Raw genomic sequence first — 27,924 nt, 5'->3', positions numbered from 1 at the left:
TAGCCTCTAGTCAGTTTTGCAGTTTTTTAATAACAGTTTTCAGGATATGGTAAGAAATGACAGTACATTTAAAAAACCCCGCTCTATGTTACAGAAGTGGAATAAATAAATAGGATTTAAAACTTCAAGGCTTATACACAGGTTTATAAAAAATAATTGAATTGTAGGAAATTAAAGCAAAGATGCCTTTGAAAGATTTAGAGGAGAAAAGGCACCTTGTTCTATCAGAAGAGACAAGAGATGCAGTTTGAATTAGATCACCAGCCTGTCAGTCCTTTTGGTGTCCTTCTTAGCACTGATGAACAGTCCAATGGAGGCATTCCAAAAGAAAATTAGGCTGACCCAGGATGTTGTGGTGTCACTCCTTCCTTTCACTCATTACCACCAGGAATTGTTAAAAAAAGACTTAGCTGCGTCAACTTTCTCTAACCGTCACTCAGAGAGACACAGAGAAAAATGTGTGTGTGCGCGTCTGCACATACGTGCTTGGGAAGAGTAAGTCCAGACCGTTTGTGATCTTTATTCAAGTATAAAAGTTAACCTTCCTATTTTTGATTTAATTCCAGTCCTAATAAAGTTCCATATTTAAGGAAGTCTCAGAATCTCAGCAAAAACTCTTGTATTTTTTACTTTCTGCCTGAAAGTGGTATTATATGCTTTATTACAGTGCTCTCCACATAGTACTGCTGATTTGTGTGCCATGAAGTACACAATTAAGCGTCCATATTGCATCTCAGAAGATAAAATGTTTGGGAAGACCTAGGTATATCTTTTCCCTGCTTCAAAAATATCTGTAGGGTTTTATATGACGTTTGAAAATGGCTCTGGTATTTCTGGATGACTCATGGCGCAGTCTCCAAAAAAAGCCTCTTCAAGGAAAGACTGCAGGAAAATTTTAGAACCGGAACTTGTAAATAAGTTCTTCTAAACTGCTCCTCCCTTCAAGTCCAGCCCTACAGTTTTGCCACTTACTGTGTTTTCAGTCTCTCTCTAATGGCATTCGGTTCATCAATTAACTGTGCACATCTCCAGTCAATTTCCTCTTCAAGATCTTGTCTAGAGAAATCAGTGTGAGTCTACCCGGGTCAATTTTAGGTGCTCCAAAATTATGATGGGTAAAATCTTCAAGACTACCATACAAACATCGAGTAAATTTTAATTTTAAAAACCCTGTTCAAATCCTACATATTTACGGCAAGAGAAAAGATGATCAGTAAGGTTATCCAATGGTTTTCATAATGAGAATGTGCCCTTCTCTCTGCCTGACCAAAAAAATTAAAAATTAAAAAATACCAAGAGAGGCAAGAGTGTTTTCTCACAGAAAACCAACAGCCAGGAAAGAAAACAACCGAGGGAAGAAGGGAGAGAAGGGAAAAGGAGTGATATTTATAATATTAACATTAAAAACAATACTGTAAAATGGCAAATTGTTATTAGTGAAGCACCTGTCTATGCCACTCGGTACGCCTTCATTAGTGTGTATTCTTTTCGGTTGGTGCGGGCTGCCCAGATGAAGAGGGCAGCAGCCATGAACTGCAAAGGGGCCGAGACACAGGCTAAGCAGAAGGACCAGCCAAATTCCCCCTTCACATTTTCAGGCAGGTGCAACTTCTGGTGGAGCAGCTCAATTCCAGCCACGTAACAGCTTACTGAGCCCAGGGTACATAGACCTAAGGGAAGAAAAGACATTTGGAAGGTCACATAACTGAAATCGCAGGAGTCCAAAAGGCAAGAGTCCAAAACTTCCCTGGACAAATCTGACAAACCCCAGCTCTCCCTGTGTTCAAAGCCCTCCTAAGAATCACCACGTCCAACAAACCTTTCCCGATGAATTCCCGACTCCCAAGTTATATTAACTGAGCAGCCTCCCTAATATTTATTAATTTATTTTTGCTCTTCCTCTGCACTTGTGTATATATGTATCATCAATTGTACCGTCACTTACTGATGGATTATGCTATTTGTAAATATTTTCCTGTCTCCCCCAGTGCGCACACTTCCTGTGGGCAAAAAACACGCCTTGTGTTCTGACTTACTGACTGACTTAACCGGATAAAACCCTCACATCTCTAAAATCTGCCCTTTCTTCTCCAAACTGCTACCATGCTGATCCCAGCACTTATCATATCCTGCTCTGACCACTGCACCAGCCTTCTCGCTGATCACCTTGCCTCCTGTCACTCTCCACTCCAGTCCATACTTCGTTCTGCTGCTGGATCGCTTTTCTAACAAATGGCTCAGTCCACATCTCCCCATTCTTCAAAAATTTCCAGTCATTGCCTATCCACCTTAGAGCTTACTATGTGCAAGCTTACCGTGCGCGGGGCACCGTTCTACACGCTACGGTAGATACAAAATAATCAGGTTGGACACAGTCCCTGTCCCATATGGGGCTCACAAGTTTCCTCCCCATTTTACAGATGAAGTAACTGAAGCCCAGACAGGTGAAGTGACTTGTCCAAAGTCACGTTTCGTACTTAGAACCTAAGTCCTTCTGACTCTCAGGCCTGTGCTCTACCAATGGGCCATGCTGCTTCTCTTCTACATCAAGTATAAATTCCCTACCAACAGCTTTAAAGTACTAAATCAGTTCTAACAATAATAATAATAATAATAATAATAATGGTACTTGTTACGTGCTTACTAAGTGCCATGCACTGTACCAAGCAATAGGGTACATAAAAGATAATAAGGGTGGACACAGTCCCCTATCCCACATGGAGCTTACAGTTTAAGTATAAGGGAGTATGATTTAATCCCCATTTTACAGAAGAGGAAACTTAAGGCACAGAGAAGTGACTTTTCCAAGGTCACACAGCAGAAAGTGGTGGAACTAAGATCAGAACCCAGGTCCTGTGCTCTTTTTATTTGGCCGTACTGCCTCTCCCCAACCCCTTACCTCACTGATTTCCTACTATAAGCCAGCTTGAACACTCTGCTCCTCTAAAACCAACCTACTCACTATGTCTAGAGAGCTCATCTATACAGACTTGGATCTCTTGCCCACATCCTTCCTCTGGCCCGGAACTCCCTCCGTCTCTCATATACAGCAGACCACCATCTCCAAAGCCTAACTAAAACCATATCTCCTCCAAGAGGCCTTCCCCTTACCTGCTCTCCCTTCTGCATCCCTACGCATTTGGATCCGTACCATTTAAGCACACTTGACACTCACCCCACCCTGATCCCAACAGTGCTTATGTACATATCTGTAATTTATTTTATTGTCTGTCTCCCCCTCAGACTATAAGGTCCTTGTGGGCAGGGAAGATATCTACCCAGTTCCGCTGTATTGTACTCTCCCAAGTGCTTCATACAGTGTTCTGCCCACAGTAAGTGTTCAATAAATACCATTGATTGACTGAGCCTCTGTTGAACTTTCCCACACACTTAGTTCAGTGCACTGCACCCCACGGGAGCTCAATAAAATACCACTGCTGAAGCAGAGAGATAGCCTTTGACAACACCTACCTGCAAGAAAATGGAGAACTCCTGTGGCAATGGTGGGGTACAGACTTCGGCAGGCACACGCACAAAGTCCTATCAGAGCCCCAAAACACATTAAACCTAGACTAACAAAGGGAAGGAGGAACTGGCAACGCCAAAGATCTAAAGGATAAAAAAAAACAACCACAAAATCACGTTAAAGCGTTCTCTGAAATGTTAACTTCTTATATTTTACCTACTCAAATTCTAAAGGACAATTTGTCTAAAAGGATGTATAGGACTTTATTCTTAATGCCAGGTAAACTCGTCCAGTGATGCTAGTCAGATTATCTGGTTTAATAATTCATGCTGCATACCCCTTCCCATTTTTCTCTTTTCTGGACCCTGTCCCTCAAACCTAACCCAATATGCCAAGGTGCCTACAAGATCATCAAAGCTTGATTAGTTCACAGGTGAAAACCAACTGCCTCGGCTTAGACGTAACCATTAAAGTGTAGCTTCCCCCTGCCCGCATCACAATCTCTAAATGCTGGGTAGAGCACAGACTAAGACAAGTCATTCTTCTCTTCTTTCCCACGCCTTCTGCCCCAATCAAGACACTCACAGGTCCGCAGAAAGTCAGTCTCAGTATTATGGTTGCCAGGCTCAACAAACTTCTCCATGAACTGGTATGACAGTGGAAAGCTGTTGCAGCGAGTGATCATGTCAGGTGGCTCTGGAAAAAGGAACAACAGTCATTGCTTGTTCTGTTCACCCCAAATATTTAACAGTTAATGCTTTTTTCAACTGTATTTTGAGAAACAGGGAAAGTGCCTGAAAATACCAGCATAATTAGAGGCTAGCTCTAAACTCGGGTGTTTTCTTTTCCCATTCCTTGCTTTAACCTTAAATTTGGGGGAGGAAATTCAAGTTGGAAATTAAGGATGAGCAATCTTGGGATAGATATTAAGTACTATTTGGTCCCGTATTTTAAAAAAGTCTTCATAAACTCTTTACAATGTTCTGCACCCTTACCCATCTGTTATTCACACATTGAAATCCATGCCCCAGCAGGAGCATGATTGGAAAGGACTATAAGCTTGTTGTGGGCAGGGAATGTGTCCATTATATTATTGTACTGTACTCTCCCAAGCGCTTATACAGTGCTCTGCACACAGTAAGCGCTCAATAAATACGACTGAAGGACTGACGAGAGTGCGAGTGGTGCTGGATATACTACTGGCAGGATACTCCATCCCTCCTCAAAGCTTTTTGGTCCTGAAGTTGCAGGATGAATGTCATTCAAATCAATCGAGTATACTGTTTGGGAGAGAACACAGAGATAGGAGGCACAAGCTCTGCTCTCAAGGAGTTCATAATCTGGCTCTTCTAAAACACCTCCTTTCACCTCCAAAAGCCCCAAAATATATCGGAAGATTGTGCCTAACTCAGAAGGGAAGGAATCAAAATTTAATTCAGCAAAGAGAAAAAATACCAGATTTTTCAGGTGGACTGAACAAACCTGTGGCTTTGGGCTCAGTGATACACCATCTCCACAATCCCACTGTGCCATTATATCGAGAAAGCCAATCAGTGTAAGTCTTCTCGTCAGCTTCGGTGGATAATTCCTCCTGGAGGTTTTTGTTCAAATCACTAAAGTTCTCTGGAGCTGGGGTGTGGTACTCATACCAGAAATCTGTGCCAATTGAGGCTGCCATATATATGGTGGAAATGAGGCTGAGAACACAGGCAATTACCAGGGCTGTAGCAAAACGGTTATCCATTCTGGCATTCAGGATGATCTACTTTCAAAACAAGAATGAAAGAGAAAGGCGGAGAATTGAAGTTACTTTCTATGACCCTGAAAATTTAGTTCCTATATGGTCCTAATTGATGGTGGCATTTGTTAAGTGCTTACTACGGGTCAAGCACTGTTCTAAGCACCAGGGTTGGTACAGTCCAATCAGTTTGGACACCCTTGCTGTCCCACATGGGGCTCACAGTCTTGATCCCCATTTTACAGATGCGGGAACTGAAGAACAGAGAAATTAAGTGACTTGTCCAGAGTCACACAGTAGACAGGTGGTGGAGTGGGATTAGAACCCAGGTCCTTCGACTCCCGGGCCTGTGCTTTATTCACTAGGCCATACTACTTCCCTTTACTTTGTGCAAAGCACTACTAGGCATTTGAAAGACCACAAGACCTACCAGATATGATACCTGCCTTCAAGGAACCGTCAACCTAGACAGCACCAACATTCTGCAATGAATAATAAGGATGGTATTTGTTAAGCGCTTACCATGTTAAGTGCTTACAAATACCATCCTTATTATTCATCGCATTATTCTTTTCCCCAGTGCTAAATTAACACTTGGTGATAGATCTTGAATTGTCGGCAGAGAAGGAATATTTGACTATCTTCCCCCACCTTGAACTTGTGACCATTAGGGATAGAGAGCTCAATACAGAAGTTTCTAATGGAGAAGGCATTTCACACAGAAGTCATCATCAAACTGTTAGTACACACTCGCATACAGTATTATATAAATACAGTCCCTGTCCTTCAGAGCCTTATCTGGCTGTACAAAAGAGGGTAAGACACACTTCAGCATACACAAAGGGATTGGCATGTAGATGTTCATCTAAACACCCTGTATACATACAACACCACAGAGTATGACTAGTTAATGGCTAAAATTGAATGCAAGCTTTGTTGCTTTACATGTCTTGCCTTCAGGAGCGTGAATATTGATGTCAAGAACTGGATAGGAAAGCAATTTATTTGTATTAATGCCTGTCTCCCCCTCTAGACTGTAAGCTCACCGTGGGCAGGAAATGTGTCTGTTATGCGGTTCTACTGTACTCGCCCAAGTGCTTAGTACACTGCTCTGCACACAGTAAGTGCTCAATAAAATACAGACCGACAGTCAGAATTCAATTGGGGAGGGCCTCTTGGGAGAGATTGGGTTAAGCTTCAGGACTCTGAAGAAAACGAGGAAGGGAGGGTGCTTTGGTAATCTAGAGAAGGAGGCAGTTCCAGGAGTAGAGAGGCCAATGATTCAGTATAATTATATTAGATGTCAATCTCCTTTCTAACCAGGTCAGCTTGCCCAGTCCTTCAGCTCCTCTCCTGGTCCCCATCTAGCTCATCCACATGAGTTCCAAATTACTACTCTTACCCAAGTGCCCAGTCATATTAAAATTAAAAGAAGAATAAGCCTTCAGCCCGAGGCAGGACTCGGCTGGAAGTGGTGACCAGTGGCAGTGAATGACTAAGGTGAATGGAGCACACAGAAAGGTGAGCGCACGAAGAGCCATGAAACATCTTACAAAGGAGGGCAATTACAGGCAGCAACCTGGGATTACCTCGCCATAAAGATGGGAAGTGACTCAGACCAATTGCAGTAATTAATAGTTCACTCCTTGTGTGTTTTCCAACCTTTTCATCCCGGGTTCCCAAATGACTGTAAAAGTTCCAGGTGCCCAGTCCAGTGTCCAGCTACCCGGAGGAGGAGGAGGAGGAGGAGGAGGAGGATGTGGAAAAGTCAGGGAGGGGAGACTCCCCCAGCCACAGGGGTAAAGTGCTGGGTCTCACTCCTTGTGGGTGTGTTGGCGTGTGTACGTGTGCGTGCGAGTATATATGTGCACACGTATGTGTGTTCATCCTTAATAATAATAATAATTATGACGGTATTTGTCAAGCGCTTATTATGTGCCAAGCCCTGTTCTAACAGCTGGGGTAGATACAAGATAATCAGGTTGTCCCACGTGGAGCTCACAGTCTTGGTCCCCATATTCCAGATGAAGTAACTGAGGCCCAGAAACAGCAGACCAGTGGCCGATCCGGGATTAGAACCCACATCCTCTGACTCCCAAGCCCACGTTCTTGCCACCGAGCCACATTGCTTCTCTGCATCCTTAAATAATAACAATAATAATAATAATGGTGGTATTTTATTCATTCAATCGTATTTATTGAGCACTTACTGTGTGCAGCACACTGCACTAAGCACTTGGGAAGTACAAGTCGGCAACATATAGAGACAGTCCCTACCCAACAGTGGGCTCACAGCCTATTCATTCATTCAGTCGTATTTATTGAGCACTTACTTTGTGCAGAACACTGCACTAAGCACTTGGGAAGGAGAAGCAGAGTGGCTCAGTGGAAAGAGAACGGGCTTTGGAGTCAGAGGTCATGGGTTCGAATCCCGACTCCGCCACATGTCTGCTGTGTGACCTTGGGCCAGTCACTTAACTTCTCGGAGCCTCAGTTACCTCATCTGTAAAATGGGGATTAAGACTGTGAGCCCCACGAGGGACAACTTGATCACCTTGTATTCCTCCCAGCACTTAGAACAGTGCTCTGCACATAGTAAGCGCTTAACAAATGCCATTATTATTATTATTAAGTCGGCAACATATAGAGACGGTCCCTACCCACCAACGGGCTCACAGTCTTGAAGGGGGAGACAGACAACAGACAAAATGTGTAGACAGGGGTCAAAACCGTCAGAATAAATAGAAAATATAGCTATATGCACATCATTAATAAAATAGAGTAGTAAATATGCGCAAGTCAAATAGAGTAATAAATCTGTACAAATATATACAAGTGCTGTGGGGAGGGGAAGGAGGTAAGGCAGGGGGGCAATGGGGAGGAGGTGACCTCTCAGCGCTTACTGTGCCAAGCACTGTTCTAAACACTGGGGTAAATACAAGAAAATCAGGTTGTCCCCCGTGGGGCTCGCGGTCTCAATCCCCATTTTCCAGATGAGGTCACTGGGGCTCAGAGAAGTGACTTGCCTAAGGTCACCCAGCAGATGAGTGAAGGAGCCGGGATTAGAACCCATGACCTCTGACTGCCCAGCCCCGTTTTGACATCTGTCTACATTCAATCAATCGTATTTATTGAGTGCTTACTGTGTGCAGAGCACTGCAGTCTACCTGTTGGGTTTTGTTGTTTGTCTCCCCCTTCTAGAGTGGGAGCCCGTTGTGGGGTCGGGACCGTCTCTATGTGTTGCCGACTTGTACTTCCCAAGCGCTTAGTCCAGTGCTCTACACAGTCGGCGCTCAATAAATACGACTGAATGTTGCCACTAGGCCAGGCTGCTTCTCTGCATCCCAACTGAGCCCCCTTTTTCCTCTCCTCCTCCCCATCCCCCCCACCCTAACTCCTTCCCCTCCCACAGCACTTGTATGTATGTATACATACATACATATACATGTATGTACATGTACATATACATACAGATATACATACAGATTTATTACTCTATTTAGTTTACTTGTACATATTTACCATTCTATTTATTTTGTAAATGATGTGCATAGAGCTTTAATTCTATTTGTTCTGACAATTTTGACCCCTGTCTCCATGTTTGGTTTTGTTGTCCATCTCCCCCTTCTAGACTGGGAGCCCGTTGTGGGGTTGGGACCGGCTCTATATGTTGATGACTTGGACTTCCCAAGCGCTCAGTACAGTGCTCTGCACACAGTAAGCACACAATCAATATGTTTTGTTGTCTGTCTCCTCCCTTCGAGACTGTGTGCCCGTAGTTGGATCGGGATCATCTCTAGATGTTGCCGACTTGGACTTCCCAAGCGCTCAGTACAGTGCTCTGCACACAGTAAGCGCTCAATAAATATGTTTTGTTGTCTGTCTCCTCCCTTCTAGACTGTGAGGCCGTAGTTGGATCGGGATCATCTCTAGATGTTGCCGACTTGGACTTCCCAAGTGCTCAGTACAGTGCTCTGCACAGTGCTCTGCACACAGTAAGCTCTCACTAAATGTTTTGTTGCCCGTCTCCCCCTTCTAGACTGTGAGCCCGTTGTTGGGTCAGGACCGTCTCTTGACGTTGCCGACTTGGACTTCCAAAGCGCTCAGTACAGTGCTCTGCACACAGTAAGCGCTCAATAAATATGTTTTGTCTTGTTGTCTGTCTCCCCCTTCTAGACTGTGAGCCCGTTGTTGGGTCGGGACCCTCTCTAGATGTTGCCGACTTGGACTTCCCAAGCGCTCAGTACAGTGCTCTGCACACAGTAAGCGCTCACTAAATGTTTTGTTGTCTGTCTCCCCCTTCTAGACTGTGAGCCCGCTGTTGGGTCGGAACCATCTCTGGATGTTGCCGACTTAGCTCAGTACAGTGCTCTGCACACAGTAAGCGCTCAATAAATATGTTTTGTTTTGTTGTCCGTCTCCCCCTTCTAGACTGTGAGCCCGTAGTTGGGTCGGGACCGTCTCTAGACGTTGCCAACTTGGACTTCCCAAGCGCTCAGTACAGTGCTCTGCACACAGTAAGCGCTCAATCAATATGTTTGTTGTCTGTCTCCCCCTTCTAGACTGTGAGCCCGCAGTTGGGTCAGGACCGTCTCTAGATGTTGCCGACTTGGACTTCCCAAGCGCTCAGTACAGTGCTCTGCACACAGTAAGCGCTCACTAAATGTTTTGTTGTCCGCCTCCCCCTTCTAGACTATGATCCCGTTGTTGGGTTGGGACTGCCTCTAGACGTTTCCGACTTGGACTTCCCAAGCGCTCAGTACAGTGCTCTGCACACAGTAAGCGCTCACTAAATGTTTTGTTGTCCGCCTCCCCCTTCTAGACTATGATCCCGTTGTTGGGTTGGGACTGCCTCTAGACGTTTCCGACTTGGACTTCCCAAGCGCTCAGTACAGTGCTCTGCACACAGTAAGCACACAATCAATATGTTTTGTTGTCTGTCTCCCCCCTTCTAGACTGTGAGCCCGTTGTTGGGTCAGGACCGTCTCTAGACGTTGCCGACTTGGACTTCCCAAGCGCTCAGTACACTGCTGTGCACATAGTAAGCGCTCAATAAATAGGTTTTGTCTTATTGTCTGTCTCCCCCTTCTAGACCGTGAGCCCGTGGTTAGGTCGGGACCGTCTCTAGACGTTGCCGACTTGGACTTCCCAAGCGCTCAGTACAGTGCCCTGCACACCGTAGGCGCTCAATACGACTGAATGAATGAATGAGTGAATGAGTGAATCAATCAATCGTATTCATTGAGCACTTACTGTGGGCAGAGCACTGTACTAAGCGCTTGAGAAGTACAAGTTGGCAACATCTAGAGACAGTCCCGGCCCAACAGTGGGCTCACAGTCTAAAAGGGGGAGACAGGGAACAAAACCAAACATACTAACAAAATAAAATAAATGGAATAGATAGGTACAAGTAAAATAAATAAATAAATAAATAGAGTAATAAATGTGTACAAACATATATACATATATACAGGTGAATCCCCTGGGGGTCATTGCGAGGTCACGGAAGAAGGGGTGGGTGGGTGGGGGCTTACTCTGCCTAGGCCCGAGCCCAACGGGGGCATCAAACCCTTGGGGAAACGACCCTTGATCGATCGATCGATTGATCAATCAATCGATCGATCGATCGATGGACCTGCCGCCGCTTACCTCCCCTTCACCGGAGCAGCCGCCGCCGCCGCCCCCTCCTCCGCTGACGCACTCCCGCCGCGCGGCCCCGCTCGGGACCCGTAGAGCCTCCCCCGCGCGGGGGCTTGTGGGGCTTGTAGTCCGGCGCCGCAGTTCGGGCGGCCGTTCGGGCCGGGCGCGCTGAGCCTGCTGGGAGTTGTAGTCCCCGGCTGCTCGGCATTCATTCATTCAATCGTATTAATTGAGCGCTTACTACGTGCAGAGCACTGTACTGAGCGCTCGGGAAGTCCACGTCGGCAACAGCTAGAGACGTTCCCGACCCAACAGCGGGCTCACGGTCTAGAAGGGGGAGACGGACAATAAAACAACACATATTAACAAAATAAAATAGAATAGTAAATATATACAAGTAAAACAGAGTAAAAATAGGGACCGCTTCGCGATTTTGCGTGTCATTCATTCAATCGCATTTATGCACTCATTCAGTCTTATTTATTGAGCGCTTACTGTGTGCAGAGCACTGTACTAAGCGCTTGGGGTGTTGGGTAGGGGCTGTCTCTATATGTTGCAAACTTGTACTTCCCAAGCGCTTAGTACAGTGCTCTGCACACAGTAAGCGCTCAATAAATACGATTGATGATGATGATGAAGTACAAGTCGGCAACACATAGAGACAGTCCCAACCCAACAGCAGGCTCACAGTCTAGAAGGGGGAGCCAGACAATAAAACAACACATATTAACAAGGTAAAATAGAATAGTAAATATGTACAAGTTAAATAGAGTAAAAATAGGGAACGCTTCACGAATTTGCGCGTCATCCATTCATTCATTTAATCGTATTTATTGAGCACTTACTGTGTGCACAGCACTGTACTGAGTGCTTGGAAAGTCCAAGTCGGCAACACCTAGAGATGGTCCCGACCCAACAGCGGGCTCACAGTCTAGAAGGGGGAGACGGACAACAAAACAACACATATTAACGAGATAAAATAAATAGAATAGTAAATAGGTACAAGTAAAATAGAGTAAAAATAGGGACCGCTTCACGAATTTGCGTGTCATCCATTCATCCATTTAATTCAATCGTATTCATTCATTCAATCGTATTAATTGAGCACTTACTGTGTGCAGAGCACTGTACTGAGCGCATGGGAAGTCCAAGTCGGCAACATCTAGAGACGGTCCCGACCCAACAGCGGGCTCACAGTCTAGAAGGCGGAGCCGGACAATAAAACACCACATATTAACAAAATAAAAGAAATAGGATAGTAAATATGTACAAGTTAAATAGAGTAAAAATAGGGAACGCGTCACGAATTTGCGCGTCATGCATTCATTCATTTAATCGTATTTATTGAGCACTTACTGTGTGCACAGCACTGTACTGAGTGCTTGGAAAGTCCAAGTCGGCAACAGCTAGAGACGGTCCCAACCCAACTACGGGCTCACGGTCTAGAAGGGAGGAGACAGACAACAAAACATATTGATTGTGTGCTTACTGTGTGCAGAGCACTGTACTGAGCGCTTGGGAAGTCCAAGTCGGCAACGTCTAGAGATAGTCCCAACCCAACAACGGGCTCATAGTCTAGAAGGGGGAGGCGGACAACAAAGCATTTAGTGAGCGCTTACTGTGTGCAGAGCACTGTACTGAGCGCTTGGGAAGTCCAAGTCGGCAACATCTAGAGACGGTGCCGACCCAACAACGGGCTCACAGTCTAGAAGGGGGAGACAGACAATAAGACAAAACCTATTTATTGAGCGCTTACTGTGTGCACAGCACTGTACTGAGCGCTTGGGAAGTCCAAGTCGGCAACATCTAGAGACGGTCCCGACCCAACTACGGGCTCACAGTCTAGAAGGGGGAGACAGACAACAAAATCTATTGACTGAGCGCTTACTGTGTGCAGAGCACTGTACTGAGCGCTCGGGAGGTCCAAGTCGGCAACAGCTAGAGACGGTCCCTACCCAGCAGCAGGCTCACAGTCTAGAAGGGGGAGACGGACAACAAAACAACACATTTTAACAAGATAAAATAAATAGAATAGTAAATATGTACAAGTAAAATAGAGTAAAAATAGGGAACGCTTCACGAATTTGCGTGTCATCCATTCATTCATTCAATCGCATTTATTCACTCAGTCGTATTTATTGAGCGCTTACTGTGTGCAGAGCACTGTACTGAGCGCTTGGGAAGTCCAAGTCGGCAACATCTAGAGACGGTCCCGACCCAACAGCGGGCTCACAGTCTAGAAGGGGGAGCCAGACAATAAAACAACACATGTTAACAAAATAAAAGAAATAGAACAGTAAATATGTACAAGTTAGAGTAAAAATAGGGAACGCTTCGCGAATTTGCGTTTCATCCATTCATTCACTCAATCGTATTTATTGAGCGCTTACTATGTGCAGAGCACTGTACTGAGCGCTTGGGAAGTCCAAGTCGGCAACATCTAGAGATGGTCCCGACCCAACAGCGGGCTCACAGTCTAGAAGGGGGAGCCAGACAATAAAACAACACATATTAACAAAATAAAAGAAATAGAACAGTAAATATGTACAAGTTAAATAGAGTAAAAATAGGGAACCCTTCACGAATTTGCGTGCCATCCATTCATTCATTCAATCGTATTTATTGAGCGCTTACTGTGTGCAGAGCACTGTACTGAGAGTTTGGGAAGTACAAGTTGGCAACATCTAGAGACGGTCCCTACCCAACAGCGGGCTCACAGTCTAGAAGGGGGAGACGGACAACAAAACAACACATATTAACAAAATATAATAAATAGAATAGTAAATATGTCCAAGTAAAATAGAGTAAAAATAGGGAACGCTTCACGAATCTGGGGATTCCAGACTCTTGGTTTTTCCCTTTGAATGTAGGAAGAGTGAGCCCAAATTAGCCTGGCAAGAATCCTGGATTGAGGACGGGCCTAGACTTGGAAAGTGGGGAACTACAGAAGATGCTGAGGGCCAAGGGCCTGTAGGGACAGGTGGGAGCTAGGGTAGGCACTTAGTAGGCTGAATTCTATTCCCTGCCCTCTGTGTCTAAGTGACCACCATAATAGGACTGTTTTAACCAAAACAAAAACAAAAACCCACCCTTAGCGTGACACAAATAGCCTCTCTTGAAATATACTAAAACAAGTTCACAGTTTTTGCATTCACATTTTTATGTATGGACAAAGTCTGGACTTTGTTCACTTTCCGGCAGACCCTAGAACTCACACCCCCTACTCGGAAAAGGCAGTCCCCCCCAACCCGAGAAAGCTTTTCAGGGAAATAAGGCTGGTTTCCTTTGAACCACTGAAGACAGGCCCTCGATGGTAAGAGAGAGAAAAGAGGCGACCACCAAAAAAGGGAAACAGCATAAAAGTTCTTTTAACAAATCAGCAATTATTTTGGCTAAAGAATGACTTCAAATTCATTTTTGTCAAGGGTCAGTCACAAAGCCATGCCAAAATTGCTCAAATTGGGATTCTGTGTTACAGATATGATTTTTTAGGATAGACTGCCTCAGAATTACATTTTAAACACCAAAGACCACCCCAGAATTCCTCTCTAAATCAGGAGTTCCAGATTCACCCTGACTGGCTTCTCTTCAACCGCACTAAGGAAGACTCACATCAAGAATGACTTATGAGTGTTGGCTCAGAGAATTCAGGGCCAAGAACCCATGAAAAGGAACAGACTATAAGCCATAGCAGCTTCCACGGCTTGAGAAGCTACATGGCCTAGCGAAAAAAGCCCAAGCCTGGGAGTCAGAGGACCTGGGTTCTTATCTCCAGTCTGACAATTGTCTGCTGGGTGACCTTGGAAAAGTCACTTAACTTCTTTGGGCTACAGTTTCCTCTTCTGTAAAATAGGCATTAGATACCTATTTTCCCCTCATGCTTAGACTATAATCCCAGGTGGGCCAGGGACTGTGTGCAATCTGCTATAATTCTAGTTGTTCTGACAATTTGACCCCTGTCCACATGTTTTATTTTGTTGTCTGTCTCCCCCTTCTAGACTGTGAGCCAGTTCTTGGATAAGGACCATCTCTATATATTGCCTAGCACTTAGTATTGTGCTTGACACATACTAAGCACTTACCATAACCACAATCATCATCACTCTGGGGCAGGGAACATGTCACTTTGTGATTCTTTCTCTCTCTCTCTCTCTCAAGTGTCTAATTACAGCTCGTTGTAGGCAAGGTATGTGTTATACTGTTATATTAAACTCTCCAAAGCGCTTAGTACAGAGCTCTGCACACAGGATCTGGGACCCTGGAGTGCCCCCCATCCAACCCTCCAACTCCCAAAACCTCAGCTACTTGCAATTTTCATCCTGCCCTACTATATATTACCCACAGAAACCTGCAAAGATAAAGGATTTCCCAAACTTTCCAGGTTAGATGAAGTCGAGGAAGTTCAGTAGAATGGTGATTAGTAACAAATTCTAATTGCTCCAGTAGCCAGAAAGTCCTCTATATTGGATTGGTCCATCTATTTATGTAGACAAAACTTCCTATCCATTTACAATTACTTTTGGAAAAAACACTTATCTAATACATGAATTTACTGCTGGCATCTCTGAGGAAACTAAAAACCTTTACATATTGAAATTCATTTTTAAAACTTCCTGTTTTAAGCCCTAATGCTCAGGAGGTAAAAATCATTCTGACCTTTTTTCCTCACTTCAAAATTTGTGCCAGAAAACTCGATAAATTTTGGATATTCAATGAGACTCCTTTTATTTTTTAAAGCAATGATAGAAAAAGATTGGAAAAAATGAAGGGATCTTGATCCATTATCTTTTACAGGGGAAGAATATTATCAATAGAAAGTATAATTATCTGAAGGAAAACCTTTAGATAATAGTGTTACAATATTGTACCAACACAACTACATCAAAAAAGTATGATGAAAACCTCTCTATGGTATATTGATTTGAAAATTGCCTTCAACTTGCCAGAAAATATTATTTCAAAAAACAGGAATTCATTTTAAAAATATAAAGTAAAAATATTGGGAGTAGCTTTAAAGCTTACCTCCAAATAGTCTTTAAATAGTCTTTAAAAATGGTGACAAGCTCCACATCTGAATGGGGTTGAGGGCAGGGAAACTGTGAGAATAAAGAGATGAAAGTAAGATTAATTAGCCAGGCCACCTGGCCTTCTGTGCTGACAGGAAGACTTACAAGGAGCAGTGAAGGAAGTCAGACTGCTAGATGAATAACTTGACCCTGTTCTGAGAATGGGAACTTGCAGATCTAGGCATGAGCTCAGCCTTGCTGATAAGCTCAGCCTTGGTGATGAGCTCAGTCTTGCTGATGAGCTCAATCTTGCTGATGAGCTCAATCTTGCTGATAAGCTCAGCCTTGCTGATAACCTTGCAGTCATCCGCCTGTCCCCTGACTCCCTTGAGGCTCCTCACTGTATAAAATCCTCCACAGTGTGCTGAATAAACAGTCTCCTTGTCCACCTTGAGACTCGCCTGGCCTGCGTTCTTCCATTGCGAGTGCCCGTCTCCCCGCTGCGCCGGACGCGTGGAGGCAGACGGCAACAACATTATATTTGTTAAATTCTCATTCTGTGCAAAGCACTGGGGTAGGTACAAGTTAATCAGGTTGGATGCAGTCCCTGCCTCACTGAAGGCTCAAAGATATGAGGAGAGGGAGAATGGGTATTGAATTTATAGATGAGGAAAATGAGGCACAGAGGAGTAACATGACTTTCCCAAGGTCTCATAGCAGGTTCGTGATTGTCAGAATTAGAACCCAGATCCTCTGATTCTCAGGCCCATGCTCTTTCTACTACACTACACTGCTTCTCAAGATTGGAGAAGCTTGAGGAAAAAAGTCCCAATCCTTGGAAAGCACACAACATGCAGGAATTATTACTGTAGAATTTTGAAAAAAGCAAAAATGTGACCAAGACCCTAAGAGATAAAACTTGCAATGAGAAACACACCAACATTAGTGCTGCTAAACTGCCTACTGTGATAACCATCAAAGGAAAACAGTAAACAAACCTGGGAAATTCATGCCACAAAGATCGAAACACGAGACACCCACACATGCTGAGCAGTTATTAGAATGGGCTAGCCAGGAAATAACAAAAGCTTCACCTATCAGCCTGTTCAAATGCTAGCGAATTCTTTTGAATTTCAATCAAATGATAAAAGATCAAACACAGAACACTGTATGTTTCCCCATGATTTAATTCAATGCATTATTGTTTGTAGTGTGATTTAAGGAGAGGGGAAGCAGTCAGTTGATTATGCGCTCTGGGTTCTGCATTCTTGTCTCACATAGGGGCCATCCTGTTTCAAGAAACTGCCTCTAATGTAGCCTCAAGCTCTACTTTTCTTTCTACAATAGCCACATGTACCATTCTCCAAGTCACATTATCTTATGATATTTGATAAGTGCTTATTAATGTGCCCGGCACTGTACTAAGCAGTGGGGTAGATACAAACTAATCCCAGCTCCGCCAATTGTCAGCTGTGTGACTTCGGGCAAGTCACTTCACTGGGCCTCGGTTCCCTCATCTGTAAAATGGGGATTAAGACTGTGAGCCCCCCGTGGGACAACCTGATCACCTTGTAAACTCCCCAGCGCTTAGAACAGTGCTTTGCACATAGTAAGCGCTTAATAAATGCCATTATTATTATTATCAGATTGGGCACAGTTCATGTCCCACATGAGGCTCACAGTCTCACTCCCTGTTTTACAGATGAGGGAATTGAGGCACAGAGACTCTCCCCCTCGTCCCCCTCTCCATCCCCCCACATCTTACCTCCTTCCCTTCCCCACAGCACCTGTATATATGTATATATGTTTGTACATATTTGTTACTCTATTTATTTATTTATTTATTTTACTTGTACATATCTGTTCTATTTATTTTATTTTGTTAGTATGTTTGGTTTTGTTCTCTGTCTCCCCCTTTTAGACTGTGAGCCCACCGTTGGGTAGGGACTGTCTTTATATGTTGTCAACTTGTACTTCCCAAGCGCTTAGTACAGTGCTCTGCACACAGTAAGCGCTCAATAAATACGATTGATGATGATGATGATGATGCTGAAGTGACTTGCCCGAGGTCACATGGCCCACACGTGGCAGAGCCGGCATTAGACTCCCAGGGTCTCTGTTTCTCGGGGTCTTTCTGCTAGGCCACGCTGCTTCCCTACTTCTACAACGGGGTTTAGTCATTGCAGTGACACCTTGCAGACCATAGCCAGAGGATGGGCGGCTCCGTGGGAGCTAAACCATCTCGCAGCTGTCGCCACTGAGAATCACAGTCACAGACCAGGCAACCGCAGCTATTCAGTCTGAGTAACTTACTCGAGAAGAGACTTTGAAAGCCTAACACAGAAGAATTCTCCCCGGTGATTGCCTAATTATACGTGCCTTTCCCTTTCCCTACCCCAGACTGAACCCCCTTTTTCCTCTCCATCTCCCCCATCCCCACCTCTTTCCCCTCCCCACAGCACTTGTATATATTTGTACAGATTTATTACTCTATTCTACTTGTACAGATTTACTACTCTATTTACTTTGTTAATGATGTGCATATAGCTGCGTGGCTCAGTGGAAAGAGCACAGGCTTTGGAGTCAGAGGTCATGGGTTCAAATCCAGACTCCGCCAATTGTCAGCTGGGTGACTTTGGGCAAGTTACTTAACTTCTTGGGGCCTCAGTTGCCTCGTCTGTAAAACGGGGATTAAGACTGTGAGCCTCCCGTGGGACAACCTGATCACCTTGTTACCTCCCCAGCGATTAGAACGGTGCTTTGCACATAGAAGTGCTCAATAAATGCCATTATTATTATTATTATATAGCTATAATTCTGTTTATTCTGACCATCTTGACACCTGTCTACATGTTTTGTTTTGTCGTCTGTTTCCCCCTTCTAGACTGTGAGCCCGTTGCTGGGTAGGGACCGTCTCTATATGTTGCCGACTTGTACTTCCCAAGCGCTTAGTAAAGTGCTCTGCACACAGTAAGTGCTCAACAAATTCAATTGAATGAATGAGGCTCACAGTCTCAATCCCTGTTTCAATTCCCTCCCCCTCCACACATTCCAGACATGGTGGAAACCTGGCTCCCAAAACATATGGACATTTCTTTTTGGAGCAGAGAGAAGTACAGGTCTTGCATCAGTCTTAACTACTCTCTTGCACAGGGCACAGTAACATCATCAGCAATGAGGTTTTTGAAGATGAAGGTCAATGACATGAATCTGTATTCTGCAAGTCCAGGACTAAGAATGGCAATGTGACCAATTTCATCAGGTTGTGAATTTGGACTTTCCTCAATTCAAGAGGCGGGGGCCCTGAGAGAGAAGTAATCAAGTGAATCAATTTTAGACATTTCCTTGAGCCAGTTAGTTATAAGACCAGCTGCTTGGACTCGATTCTGAGAAGTTGCAAAACCTAGTCCTGATGCAAATTCTTACTTTAGCCATTTTTTCACCTCTTAATTGATGTTTACCGAAGGGAGTTCCAGGTACATGTGGGGTTACAGAAGCTCCCAGGCTTAAAGGAAAAAATGGGACCTTGTAAAGTTTTAGAAAGTCTGAAACCTAGTTGGAGTAGGGATGAACGAATAAGGAGGGGAGACAAGGCAACACACTCTGTGGTATTGTACTCTCCCAAGCTCTTAGTATAATGTTCTGCACACAGTTAAGTGCTCAACAAATACAATTGATGATGAATAGGAAAAGGAAAAGGTGCTAACAATTCCTTGCAGGGTAAATAGGAAGGAACCCAGGCAGAGGATATGAGGAGGTAAAGAAGCAGAAGTTGTGAAATGTGAAGAGCAAAAACTTCGACATCTAAAACTAAAGTGGGGTCCGGGAAATTTAACTCAATGCCCACAGGAGGTTTTCATTGAAAGCTATTGTGGATAAGGCCAATTTGTGATGCCAATATGTGATGCCAATTTGTACTTCCCAAGCGCTTAGTACAGTGCTCTGCACATAGTAAGCGCTCAATAAATACGATTGATTGATTGATTGATTGATTGATAAGGCAAAACTGCAAGGGGCTGGCTATGAGGTGGGTTACTATTAAGGTCACATATCTTGAGAAGCAGCATAGACTAGCAGATAGAGCACGAGCCTGGACGTCAGAAGAACCTGGGTTCTCATCCCAGCTATGGGTTCTCATCCCAGCTACGCCACATGTCTGCTGGGTGACCTTGGGCAAATCACTTTATTTCTCTGTGCCTCAGTTACCTCATCTGGAAAGTGGGGATTGAGAGCGTGAGCCCCATGTGAGACAGGGACTGTGTACAACCTGCTTAACTTGTATCTGTCCCAGTGCTTAAAACAGTGCTTGGCACTTAGCGCTTAAGTACCATAATTACTATGGCTTCCAAGAGGCCTTCCCGGAATAAGGCCTCTTTCCCCCCAAATTCCCTCCCCCTCCACACATTCCAGACCACTACTCTCTCCACCTTCAAAGCATCATTAAGGCCACAACTCCTCCAAGAGCCCTTCCCTGATTAAGCCTTCTTTACTCTGGCTTGCTCTCCCTTCAGCATCATCTATGCAGTGAGATCTGTGACACTGGGACATTTGATATTCGCTCCACCTCCAACCCCTCAACACTTATCTACATATCTTTAAATTATATATTATATATTACTTACTTGTTCATATTAATGTGCATCTCCCCCTCTAGACTGTAAGCTCATTATGGGCAGGGAACGTCTCTGCTAATTTTGTTGTACTCTCCCAAAGGTTTAGTACAAGCTCCGCACATAGGAAGTACTCAATAAATGTCATCGATCGATTGACTGCTCTGCACAATAGCAAGTGTTCAATAAGTACCATTGATTGATTGATAGTAGCCTGTTACTACTACACACAAATAGGCTGAAATGCCAGATTTTATTCTAATTGATGGAACTAAGCTAGGTAAGAATGGGAGTTTTTCCAGGGGTTTAGGCAAGAGCTGGAATTGAAGAGAATTGAAATGGAGAAAGCTTCTTGGGCAGATATAGAGAAATATGTTTTTTGGGGGGGCTTTATGAGGAATGAAGACTTGCTCTAGGAGGTGATCAGGGAAGGGAAGGATGAAAAGATATACATCCTCAATTTCTTCCCTAATCATGTGGATTCCATAGAGCAAGAGATGCAGCGTGGCTCAACGGAAAGAGCACGGGCTTTGAAGTCAGAGGTCATGGGTTCAAATCCCAGCTCTGCCAGTTGTCAGCTGTGTGACTTTGGGCAAGTCACTTCACTTCTCTGTGCCTCAGTTACCTCATCTGTAAAATGGGGATTAAGACTGTGAGCCCCACGTGGGACAACCTGATCACCTTGTGTCCACCCCAGCGCTTAGAACAGTGCTTTGCACAGAGTAAGCACTTAACAAATGCCATTATTATTATTATTATAGCACCATCATCACCACTCCCTGCCTCAAATTGGGAAAAGAAAGCAGCAACCTGGAGACTAGACTAGTTTGAAAGACTGTAGAGCCCAGATAAGCAAAGTAGAGGATCAGAAAATAATAATTCACTTCAATTTTAGTTTCTGCTAAATCCCTACCCATTTCATAAAACAAATTTATAAACTTGAAAAACATGCGTCTCCTTTAAGGTGTATGGAAATGAAGTTAACCACAACCACAATTAGATCACACCAAAGTGCCAGAGTCCTCTCTTGAGAGGCTTTTTAAAAATAAAAGAACACTCCCCCCCAAAAAAAAAACAGTACCTATTTAAGAGCTAAGCGTCTTCTGGGGGAGGGAAGCCCAAAGCCATGCAATAAATAGCTGCTTCAAAACGTGAAAAAAAGACCTTTCTACTAAGGGACAGGTGCAAACATTAGCTGAGAGTTGAACTCGAAGATGGATGAGACGACCACCTTCAGCACCACAGACTACGACTATGCTCCATCCTCCATTCCTGATTCCATTGATTCCTGGTATGCCCCCATCCTGCTTTCCATCCTCTACACTATGGTGTTCCTGACTGGGGTCGTGGGGAACCTGATACTGATGGGGAGCTTATGTTTCAAGAGGGGCAGCAGGAGGCGGATCGATATCTTCATCATCAACCTGGCAGCCTCCGACGTTGTCTTCCTTGTCACGCTGCCACTATGGGTGGATAAGGAGGCCTCCTCCGGGCTCTGGAGGACAGGCTCCTTCCTCTGCAGGAGCAGCTCTTACATCATCTCAGTCAACATGTACAGCAATGTCTTTTTCCTCACCTGCATAAGTGCAGACCGCTTCTTGGCCATCGTGTGTCCTCTCAGGGCCAGGAGTTTCAGAAGCAGTTGTTTTGCGGCCAAGGCCTGTATCAGCGTGTGGCTTTTCTCTTGCCTTCTGGGATTGCCTACGGTGTTAAATAGGGAGTTGAAATTCATAGACGGAAAACCCTTCTGCATGGACAACAAAGCCACACCTGCCAAATGGGCTTGTGCCCTGGCGTCCTTGATTTTCGCTTTTTTTGTCCCCTTGCTGGCAATCCTGATCTGCTACTTCTCCATTATGAGGAAGCTGTTTGTCCACTATCAACATTCTAGACAAACGAACCTGAGGAAATCCATCAAGATCATCTTCATCATAGTCATGGCCTTTGTCTTCAGCTGGGCACCTTTTAACACGTTCAAACTTCTGTCAATCATCTCCGGGCTCCAGGAAGATAGCTTCTTTTCGAGAACCCTCCAGCTGGGCATGAAGTTCAGCAGTCCCTTGGCATTTACCAACAGCTGCATCAATCCTTTCATCTACTATACATTCGATAGTTATATCCGCCAGGCCATCCTTGAGAGGCTGCGTTCCTTTCTGAGAAGCCAAGACTTTAGAAGCAGCAACGAAACCTCAGAGATCCACCTAAGACATCCTTAAAAGTGGAAGATAGGACTGGGAGAACGAAGTGCTCTGTGTCACTCCGAAGAGATCTGTGCATTTCAGGAAATTGGTTTCCTCTAGTTGGGAGGGCTAGGAGCGGGAAGGTGGTTTCTGTTGGAAAAGAGGAGGGAGGGGAGGGGGAAATTAGAGCTGAGGGAATTTGGTTATATCTCATAAATTCCAGGATAAGTTCACATATATAGATAATTCTGAAGTAATGCTGTTGCCTAGAGGAAGGGTAAGTTGTGGATATGGCTGGAAAGGCTGTTGCTTTTGCCACTTGACTTGCTTGCCCATGCTCAATTATGTACGTTGTTTAGTATTTCTCCATCGTCTGTAGTACCGGGACTCTCAACACTGTTTGTGATGGACCCTCCAACTTGTGCTGTCCGTTATGTCATAATAATAATAATGATAACAACAATATCTTGATGTATTTAAGCACTTACTATGTGCCAAGCACTGGGTCATGACATGTGGCTCTAAACTACTCTGTATCCTGTCCTGGGCAATGCTTGAGGTGACATTTGAAAATAGCCTATGAGTTTCAAGAATGTGACAATATGCTGATAGCATTGAGAATATATTTATGCTTTTACTCTAGGGGACTACTGAGTTTCTACTGTAGATTATGACCTCAAACTATAAAGTCCACAGGGCTTGAGACTTCATTGTGGTCATCCTACGCTCTATCACAACAGTTGTTGATGGGAACTGCTTCATATTAAATGCAGAATACACATCTCTTGAACTTTCCAGCCTCCCAGCCCTCACAGTCAGTGTCTGAGTATTTTGGATAACAGGAAAATAAGAGGTCAAGGTCTCTCTTTTTTTAAGACAGGCTTTTTTTTTTGGCTTACTAATAAGGGAGATAACAGGTTTTGTTTCATGGTTATATTACATTTTTCACGCATTTTGTTAAAGATATTATACCTTTTTATCCTAACCCCAACAGCTTTATGCATTAATGTTACAACTTTTCTTAATCACTTGGCTTTAACTGCACAAATTCTCAGTAGATAAGTGGAAAAATGTCAAACAGCCTGCCTAGGGGTGCTGAAATTCCTGGAACGAGTCCTAAGGGTTAGTTGAGGATCTCCTTTTTGGTGTCCCTGAAGGTATTTTGTCTTTCTTCCCACTTTTTGGAATGCATGGTAGGAGTCACGGAGAACCTGATTCTGATGGGAGCCTCCTACTTTAAGGACAGCCACATCAAATAATGTTGATGCTTAAACTACAATCACAAGGGCCACAGTCTCTTTGTTCTAACACTGATGCATAATACTGTGCATTCTGCAGACGAGATAAAGCTAAATGAATTACTCCCACATAAAATCAGAAAGAAGCATGATGAGCAATTGCCTAGTTAATGCGCAAAGTAACTACATAACTGACTTATGCTGAAAATATATATATACACACACACACATATATATATATATATATATATATATATATATATATATATATATGTATGTATGTATACGTATTCTACACCACCTGAGTCAGAGCTTGCACCTGCATCCCCAATAAAGACTTGGGATGGGGGTGGGGGGGAGTAGATTTTTAAAAAAAGAACAAACCATGTACTCAGATAAGTTTTTCATTTGAGCATCTTGCAGATCCTTAATGGGAACATTTTGTTTTACTACATCTGTTAGAGTGAATTTTAAAGATTAGAGATTGTGTAGTATTTTCTATACCTTGTGCTGGATTGTACCTTCTAATGTAATACTCTGACTGCAGTTTACTATTTATGGGAACAGTTTACAAAGAAATAAGCACTCCTCTTGAAATAAGAGCTACTTTTGAATTCTGCCATACTTGTGTAGAACATTTCTTTAATCTCATGACTCTTTAATAAAATCATGTCTCTTTAGTCAAGCTCAAATTACAATTTTAATTGCAATTACAGGGCATCAGTGAGAAAAATCAATAAATGAAGCCAGTTATTTTAAGATGTGGGACAACCTGGTTTTTCACCCATTCCTTTTATCCATGGCCTCCTCAGTGTATTTGCTATTTTCTATTTAGTTCCCATTTTCACTATTCCATCCAATAGCATTACCTAGTAACCTATACCCTTTCTCCGCAACTTTCAAACTATAATCCAAAAGGCAAATTGAAGGTAAAAATAAAAAATGAAAGCCAACGACAGAAGCAAAATGCAAGCAGAGAAATAACTTTAAAAAGGAAAACAGGAAGGCAGCATTATTGCAATTGAAAAGCAAATGCTTGGAATCTACTGAACTCTACGAAGTCACTGATACAATAGCAGTTGCCCCATTTGCAAAATGAAGATTCATTCAATCAATCATATTTATTGAGCGCTTACTGTGTCCAGAGCACTGTACTAAGCACTTGGGAAGTACGAGTTGGCAACATGTAGAGATGGTCCCTACCCAACAGCAGGCTCACAGTCTAGAAGGGGGAGACAGACAACAAAACATATTAACAAAATAAAATAAATATAGTAGTAAATATATACAAGTAAAACAAATAGAGTAATAAATATGTACAAACATATATAAAGGTGCTGTGGGGAGGGGAAGAAGGTAAGGGGGGGGTGGGGAGGGGGAGGAGGGGGACAGGAAGGAGGGGGCTCAGTTAAAATGGCAGACAGTCTTGTGGCTCTGCTTTTTATTTTCACCCAGTCACCTCCCATCCCCTTGTCAAGAATTTCAGGCAAAGCAATTGCTGCTCTTTTGTGCACGTCATACCACATGCTTTTAGAAAAGGCTATAGGAAGAATTAACTTCAATACTAGAACTGGCTACTTCCTAGGACTTCATCTATAAGGCTCCTTTTCTGTCACTGAATTACTAGTCTGACTTTTAGGTGACTGAGTTCAAAGCTCAAACAGGATGTGATATCTGTAGTAGAGTCAAAGGGAAATAGCAATAAAGAGGATTCTAAACCATTCTTGAATTTGTAAACCTTCAGTTTTGTCTAGAGATTGATGCTAAAGATTGATTAATGCCAAAGATTGTTCACCCTGAAATATTTTCCACTTCTTGCCTAACAGCACAACACTGGCTAGCGGACTGCCAAAGCAAAATAATTCAGTAAATACTTTTCAGTCTGGGTAACTCTATGGTTGAGCATATGCATTTTTTAATATCCTCTGGCACGTAATTTCAAGTCTTCTGTGGGTTCTTTACATGCTTTGGTTTATTGAATGGGGTTTTCCAAAGATGACTATCAGCAGATGGCAACTCTGGATAATAATAATAATGGCATTTGTTAAGCGCTTACTATGTGCAGAGCACTGTTCTAAGTGCTGGAGGGGTTACAAGGTGATCAAGTTGTCCCATGTGGGGCTCACAGTCTTAACCCCCATTTTACAGATGAGGTAACTGAGGCTCAGAGAAGTTAAGTGACTTGCCCAAGGTCACACAGCAGACATGTGGGGGAGTCGGGATTCGAACCCATGACCTCTGACTCCAAAGCCCATGCTCTTTCCACTGAGCCATGCTGCTCCTCTAACTGTCTCAGGGTCTACTGATAGTGCTTCTAGCCTGTTTGACTGGAATAGCTTCAGATTATTATGACACTGTGGGAGATAACAAACAGCGACAGACAGATCAGCTTGAATAGAAGCAATAAAATTCTAACATCTATCTGCCTCACAAGGCTGGTGTAGGACTAAATGGCATATTAAAATACACTTGAAGACCCGAATTTAAAAAAATAAAAAAGTCTATCACTCCTTAATATTAATATAACCTCAGATTTCTAGGGTCTTTCCCCACTCATTTCATCAGCGCTTAGAACAGTGCTTGGCACATAGTAAGTGCTTAATAAATACCATCATCATCATTTCATCATTCACAAAGATTACTAGCTTGGTTAAGTAGCTGAAATATAGTTGAGAACAACCAATCCACTTCAAATTCTGGGAATTTGGGTTAAGTATATTTTCAAAAAAACAAATGATAGTCCATTTGTAGAACCTCATTCCTTTTCAGGCAAATCAATTGTTTAATGCCAACTAATGAATAAGCTCAAATATTTCTGAACCCAAAGAGGTCCTGTACACTGCAGTTAATTTAGATAATTGCAAAAATCCTATCTAGCGTTCCTCTGTAAAACATTCTGTCATAGCTTCAAAACGGGTACACATGTCAATGCCAGAGACACACGAAGTACTAGATATTATTGTGTACAGTATGAAAAAAAGTGTTAGGCCACACACAATGGATGAAATATTATGTTAGCATCATCTGTGGAAAAAAGGGAAGGACAGTCTAGGATAATGACATTTGTAAATATAAAATAATATTCCAGAATATCACTCTGAAGTTGTTTGGGTAGTTAAACCTTTAATAAAGGTTAAAAAGAAGTTAGTCATCTCTTTCATCTTGACAGACAATACTCTCTGCAGCTTAAAAAGACATGGGGTTTTCTTGATTATTTATAGAAATAGTGATTTCCAATCCACTCTCTGGTGTTAGTACTAGCGAATGTAGTATAGTACAGCACTTTGCACACAGTAAGCTTTCAGTAAGTGCAACAATGAATATAGTACAGTATTCAACTCGCCTGAGTAGTTTTCTCAAAGAGTATTTTATGCAGTGAAAACCTAGGATTCGTAGTTTAAAATACCAATGATCAGTTGAATTTCATTTATTTAATTTTTGGAAAGGAATATTTGAATTTTTTTAAGAATAGCAGAACTAAGAACACGAAACATACCCACCCCCTATTTTTAAAACAAACTGTTCAATCTTGAGAATGAGCTATCAAATATTACTGCAAGGAATATTACTGAAATTTGACTAACGAACCAAACTCCTTCATGAGCATTAATCCAGATTCCTGGATAATAAGTTTGAGTCAATCGAAAAACAATGGCTACACGCCCATTACATATCACAGTATCGTTGAAATAATTACTGGGGAAATAGCTACAGTTGGCCTATTCTTGTAAATATTCCGTTTGTTAAGTCTGGTAGCTGCATGCCAGACTTCAGTGATAAGTAAACAAGGCAGGGGATCCTCCCTTGAAGTCTCTCAGGACCTTTCTACTACTGCACTAACCAAAATGACCTCCAAGATCTGCCTCCTGGGAGATAAGATCCTGTTTGATTTAAGCCCTGGCTACAGTGTACACCCCCCTCAACACACACACCCCACATTAAAACAATGAAAACTAACCTGATGGTCCCCCAAATTTATTCTACTCGTCAAAGGGCCATTTCTTCACTGAGGCCCAAGAGCAGTTCAGTGACCTGACGAGAAGCTG

General features: G+C 43.3%; 2 protein-coding genes across 3 annotated transcripts; one reads left to right on the top strand and one right to left on the bottom strand.

The window, feature by feature from the left end:
* Positions 1–10,888, bottom strand: CLDND1 (claudin domain containing 1). Of its 2 annotated transcripts, none has more exons than XM_038766341.1 (5): positions 10,854–10,888; positions 4,949–5,231; positions 4,052–4,162; positions 3,472–3,609; positions 1–1,670 (listed from the first exon to the last, which is right to left on the bottom strand). In XM_038766341.1, exons 2-5 carry the CDS (start codon positions 5,208–5,210, stop codon positions 1,450–1,452), a joined length of 732 nt encoding a protein of 243 aa, XP_038622269.1. In that variant the 5' UTR covers positions 5,211–5,231; positions 10,854–10,888; the 3' UTR covers positions 1–1,449. The 2 variants fall into 2 exon arrangements, with proteins under 2 accessions (XP_038622269.1, XP_038622270.1); XM_038766342.1 differs by having other exon boundaries at positions 4,949–5,228; positions 10,854–10,872.
* On the top strand, positions 10,834–22,676 carry GPR15 (G protein-coupled receptor 15). The gene is given in 7 exon segments (XM_038766155.1): positions 10,834–10,996; positions 14,046–14,157; positions 15,468–15,483; positions 16,723–16,838; positions 19,317–19,326; positions 21,623–21,669; positions 21,671–22,676. Coding segments are annotated over 7 exon segments (1,470 nt in total).
* The last annotated feature ends 5,248 nt before the right edge of the window (positions 22,677–27,924 follow it).

This window comes from Tachyglossus aculeatus, chromosome 24 (assembly GCF_015852505.1).
Source record: "Tachyglossus aculeatus isolate mTacAcu1 chromosome 24, mTacAcu1.pri, whole genome shotgun sequence".
Taxonomy (NCBI): domain Eukaryota; kingdom Metazoa; phylum Chordata; class Mammalia; order Monotremata; family Tachyglossidae; genus Tachyglossus; species Tachyglossus aculeatus.
This window is presented reverse-complemented; position numbering and strand designations above follow the sequence as displayed.

Coding starts and splice junctions, on each gene's coding strand:
- CLDND1 (XM_038766341.1), bottom strand. CDS start 5,210: ATGGATAACCGTTTTGCTACAGCCCTGGTAATTGCCTGTGTTCTCAGC. Junction 3,610..4,051: donor GACTGACTTTCTGCGGACCT/GTGAGTGTCTTG, acceptor TTTATCCTTTAG/ATCTTTGGCGTTGCCAGTTC. Junction 1,671..3,471: donor AGTTCTCCATTTTCTTGCAG/GTAGGTGTTGTC, acceptor TTCTTCCCTTAG/GTCTATGTACCCTGGGCTCA.